The 5,266-nt window shown below is 33.5% G+C and overlaps 1 protein-coding gene across 1 annotated transcript; it reads right to left on the minus strand.

Annotated features, from left to right (window-relative positions):
• Positions 1-420: 420 nt before the first annotated feature.
• On the minus strand, positions 421-4,376 carry LOC140021006 (exocyst complex component SEC6-like). Its single transcript, XM_072071694.1, has 5 exons — positions 4,212-4,376; positions 2,262-2,402; positions 1,979-2,158; positions 1,087-1,170; positions 421-628 (listed from the first exon to the last, which is right to left on the minus strand). Exons 2-5 carry the CDS (start codon positions 2,310-2,312, stop codon positions 455-457), a joined length of 489 nt encoding a protein of 162 aa, XP_071927795.1. The 5' UTR covers positions 2,313-2,402; positions 4,212-4,376; the 3' UTR covers positions 421-454.
• Between the last annotated feature and the right edge of the window lie 890 nt (positions 4,377-5,266).

A 5,266-nucleotide genomic window follows, 5' to 3' on the forward strand; every position in this document is an offset into this window, starting at 1 on the left:
TTTCGCTTTTGTGATGACTCTTGTCGTCACTCATTGTTGTACATTGTGTGACGACTTTTATTGTCACTAAGCTGGCTAAATTCTTGTCATAGTCAACCCTTGGAGTTGTCACATTATGCTTCCGTTCAGTGACGACTTTTGTTGTCATTGTTTTCCATCCATAAAAAGTGACGACTTTCTGGTATCACTAGTGAAACTTGTTGGCAGTGACAACTTTTTTATTGTCATTTATTTTTTTGTAAAAATCAATAATCTAATGTTAATTACGCAACATAGCTGCCAACAATCACAAAACGTTCATTGAGTAGCAAGGAGAAAAAAAAAGCCAACATACGAAAAGAAAGCCAACATTCATTTCCAATAGAAGATCAACCCAAATACATATATATATAAATGTTGCCTCAAATGAGTCATAAACCATGCACCATCCAAAATAAGCCATTCAGTTACAATACTAGTGATTTCCCATCCACAATAGAGAGTAGTAAAGTTCTATACAAAAATATGAGCACGATTCCCATCTAGAACAAAACATGAGCACGATAGGCCTTGTAGTCTTCAATTCAAAAACCATCTTCACAGCAATGACTGGCTTCTTCTTCTTGAGAATCGTGTTAGAACCTACACGCTACCAAAATTGAAGCAATGAGCACTGGTGTTAAAACTGGAACTACACTTCTAGATAGGCACCATATTATAAAAACTAATGTCACTCTAATTTGAAATTATAGCAATCTAAGTAAATTGCTTAACACAAAAATAAAGTGAAATTATAGCAAATAAGACATTGAATGTATATTCTGTGAAATATAGAATAACAATACAAACACAATAAATATCTGCATGTTCACAAATATATATGCAATAACAATAACAATAACAACAATAAAATCCTAAAATCATTGAGAGCCTAGATGATCGTGAACCACACAGTATATCAAGAAAAAAAAAACACACACACACACACAATCACAGGTGCCTCTTTTTCCTTAGCACAAAAAAAAAAAATTCCGATACAGAAAAATTTAGATGAGTTCGACAAACGAAGATCAATTAGACTAAACGAAGTTTACAAAATTCAGTTACCATTGCACAAAGAGGTTCTAGACCAATTTCAGAAGCAGGTTCCTCTAATCTCTGCCTTTCAGCTGCTTGAAAATCAATCATCACCTAAGGAGAAGAGATGACCAATTTAGCAGAAAATAGGAGAGAGAATGGGCAAACTGGTATAATGATTAATTAACAACATAGTGAGAAGGGAATATATATTAAGATAGGGACAAGACCAGATATAAATTAAGTAGTAGCATTTGTTCGACTCTGCTGTATGAAAATGTAGATTGAATTTTCTGATGAACTTGGGAACACCACAGATCATGCAGAAGATAGGCTGGAGACTAGTAACAAATTTTCAAATGTTGTTGTAACTAGAAAATACTACAGAATCATACTGTGCACAAGTGTTAACAATGTGTAAACTGTTTAGTGATATACCAGCTAATCATGTTGTTCAGAAGTATCAACAATATAGGTACTATAAAAGAATACGTCCACTAGAAAGATGAGGCAAAATAAAGAAAATTTTCCAATCTTAGAGTTCTTGACAGCTTAAATGATCTAGCAACATAGATCCAACCTACTCTAGTAATTTGCTTTTAGGAAACAAGTAGTGGAGTGGGAATTAATATCAATAAATTGGAACATGTAAAATTGCTAGAAACAGATTCTGGCACAAAATGGGCACAGTGACAACGAAAATGCAGTTTCAATTCAGACCTTTCCCAGTTAACTGTATGAGTTGGCAGCAAATTCAAAAGGGATCTAAGCAGATAATGTTCATTGACACAGTAATTACTATAGCACAAACAAAAAAAATACTATAAATGTAAAGTACCTGAGGTGAAATTGGTTCGGTTATATCCTCAAATGAACAGCTCCTTTTGACATGATATGAATGACAAAACTATCTCAAACTCACCTGAATTATAGCCAAAGAGATTCTATACAACATGACATCAGTGCTATTCTTCCGAACTATTTGTACTTGCTCTCCAAGGATTCTAAATAAGTCAACAGCAGCTGGTGTATAAAGCTTTCCATCATCTGTTTTCTTAGGTGCTTGTACCTTGTCAGCCTCAAGTATATTCAAATACCATTTCTGCAGAACAAAGTTAAAAATGAAATTTGCAGTGCTGAATATATTTGTTAGAGGAGCAAAATGAAGGAATAGCAAAGCCAAGTAGACATCATATAGTTATTACCCTTGTGGTAGCTTGCATTCTTTCTACATATGCATTCATGAGGGGATCCATTGAGCCACTCTCGGAACAAACTTGAGCTAAGGACTCGTCCACACCAAGTCCAATTAAATTTTCTTGGTATTCCACTACCCAACCTGTAACCTAATTGAATATATTAAGAATTAATTTCTTTAAAAGAAAAAGAAAAACCAAATTACTAACTGATATGAGTAAAAGAGAGTGAAGATTAAACGCTTCCAATATATGCGCCATGTTTTTTTATCACCAAAAATACTCACAGGACTTACATAGTGTATATATAGAGAAAAGGAAAACCAAAGAGCAATTAGGCTGAATGGTTTTGCAGTCCTATTTGAAGTTATTTCTTTTTCACTCTTGACAAAACCCAAAATCCATTCTAGAATGTATTAAAATCTCTGACCTTCTCTTTCTGAGAGTTTTCTCTTTTAATTTATGAATTGACAGGAAAAGAAACACTAAAAAATCTAAACTTACCTTCTGACTATGACATTTCTTATAGACAAATTCTTGCAGATTTCAAATATACATTTAAAACAAATGATGAAACAGTTTCAGACATAATTTGTAAGTAAAAGATCTTCAAAATAACACCACTACTGGGGGATTTCAAATTCGTACTGAGAGAGGAATTTCAGAATCTGGGGAAACTCAGATATTAGGAAGTGGATGAAAAGGACATTAACATTTAAGAATCCAGAAATCTGCAGTTCATCCTTAAAGATAACATATCAGAATAGGTTTTGATCTGTCATGTGTTATTTCTATTTTTCTAAATTTTAATCTAATATAAGATGGCTAGTCCTCTATTCTTTATTTTACCATCATATCTTCAAACCCGACCTATAACAAAGCACCAATTAAATCCAGAATATGAAGAAAATAGATATAGCAAAAGAACACATTATTTTATACATATCCAAGAGTGACAGCATTTGATACCATATTTTTAATTTGGGAGCAGGTGATCCTCTTTAAGATGCCTTTAAATCCTCTTTATATTTTGTCCCTCCCAGATAAAATTAAAAGATGTTAAAGCCAGATACCTCTACGATGTTATGGAACAAAGTCAATAAAAGAAGAACCGTACACAGAAATTTCTCAAGATACAAACTGAAAATGCAACATTTCAGAAGCCCAAATTGCCTCTGATAATGGCAAGGAAATGAAGCCTTTCGGGGGCAGGACAGAAGTCATTGAATAATGAGCTAACAAAAACAGGGGAAAATTAAAATGCATGTTCGAAAATGGCAAGGAAATGAAGAACAAAGGGGGAATACAGATATGAAAATCTTAACTATTACAAAAGATTAACCATTGTATGACTAAACACACATTGCACAACAACATGTTAACGGCAATTGAAACCCCCAAACAGTTTTCTGGCCAGTTCCCAAACGTGCAAAATTCTAGTAAAGTGCATGCTTGATTACCAGAGAGAGAGAGAGAGAGAGAACCAGAGAGTAAATTACATGGTATGGCATAAAGTACATTTAAAACAGCCAAATAAATTAGGCAAATCAGTCAAGTTCTCTTCCCCTTAAGGAAGCAATTAAATGGCACGACAAATTGTTTAATTTCTCTTTCATCCAACCAAATTAATGCTGTCAAAAAATGTTCGCATTTCATAGCTCCTCAAAGAAAGCCGGTTCTGACCATCCTAATCACAAAAAGGTTCCATCAAAATATAAAGCAAGCAATTTTTGGTTTAATCAGTCCAAATTTCTCGAAAACAGGGAAAAAATCCACAAAAGAAAAAAAAAATTCTTGGATGAACCCTTGTCATTGTTCATACTCTAGATCGCAAGTGTTTCGGATGCGATTTGGCCAAGAGTATTACCTTCCCCACTGCTAATTAACAATCTAGTTCATAAATTAGTCTTTACAATAGAAGGCTGAGCAGCTTTTGAAAGCAAAAAAAAAAACACATACCGCACAATTAGCTGAAGAGGGGGTCGGAGAAAAGTCTAAGCTGAAGTCGCGGAACGAGGAGGGAGCTTGGAAGTGTTCTGACTTCGCTTCTTCGGCGAGCTTGACCTGAAGATTGGCACTCGTCAATGGTGCTTTAGAGGAGCATTTTACGGAAGCAGAAGGTGTTTGAGATCCAGAGTTTTTCGGTGTTCACCATAGGAAGGAAAGATTGAGAATGAAATTTGTCCAAGTGTTGGAAGAGAGAAGCGGCGAGACTTTTGTTTGTCTGTGAACAACCAAAAACGACGTCGTTTTGTAGAAATTTCAGCCACCCGCCTCGCGCCTCTTTCAGATTTCAGACTGGCGCTCTTTTTTTGTTGGCATCTAAGCACGTCTTTGAGATTCCAGGATTCACGCCTTTAGCTTCATACATCTTTTTTCTTTTTTTTTTCCTCGGTCAAATTTTTTTTTTCAGGTTTCTTTTTTCATACTTAATCTCTTTTTTTTTCCTTAATCTCATGTATAAATATCAAATAAATTATTTGATATTGGTTTTTTTTTTGTGCATGTATATATATATATGTGCTTGTTTGTGTCTATATACATCTTTTTGGGTTTGGACAACTCAATATACAAATTATTTAAGAAATTACCTTACAATAAAACTTACACAATAAAACATGTTTCAAAAATTTAACATGCATAGAATTGCTTATATACAGTACAGCACTTCTTACTCATGCTTATCCTACTCTTTGTCTATTACTTAGTTTTTATAATAAATTAAAAGAAACATGTAATCAAATATTCTGTTAAATGTGTTACAACTCTCAATCTTATTGCACGACAGATATTTTACTGAATAATTTTAATTTCGTATATACCCATTCCATATGAAAATAATTATTACTTATGATGTATTACACGTTATACTAATCTTTCACAGTGCTAACATTAGACTACAAATTATATTCAATTACACTTTTTCAAATTATTTCAGTTATTGATTTTTGGGGGTTGTTATAAGTAATAATAAACAATTCATGAAAAAATTTTTATGCTCAGACATGTCTATT

This window comes from Coffea arabica, chromosome 11e (genome assembly GCF_036785885.1).
Source record: "Coffea arabica cultivar ET-39 chromosome 11e, Coffea Arabica ET-39 HiFi, whole genome shotgun sequence".
Lineage (NCBI taxonomy): Eukaryota > Viridiplantae > Streptophyta > Magnoliopsida > Gentianales > Rubiaceae > Coffea > Coffea arabica.

Excerpts from the sequence above, each read along its gene's own strand:
- LOC140021006 (XM_072071694.1), bottom strand. The coding sequence starts at position 2,312 with ATGGATCCCCTCATGAATGCATATGTAGAAAGAATGCAAGCTACCACA. Across the intron at positions 2,159-2,261 it reads GAATGCAAGCTACCACAAGG|AAATGGTATTTGAATATACT; the intron begins GTAATAACTATA and ends TTTGTTCTGCAG. Across the intron at positions 1,171-1,978 it reads TCTCTTTGGCTATAATTCAG|GTGATGATTGATTTTCAAGC; the intron begins GTGAGTTTGAGA and ends TCTTCTCCTTAG.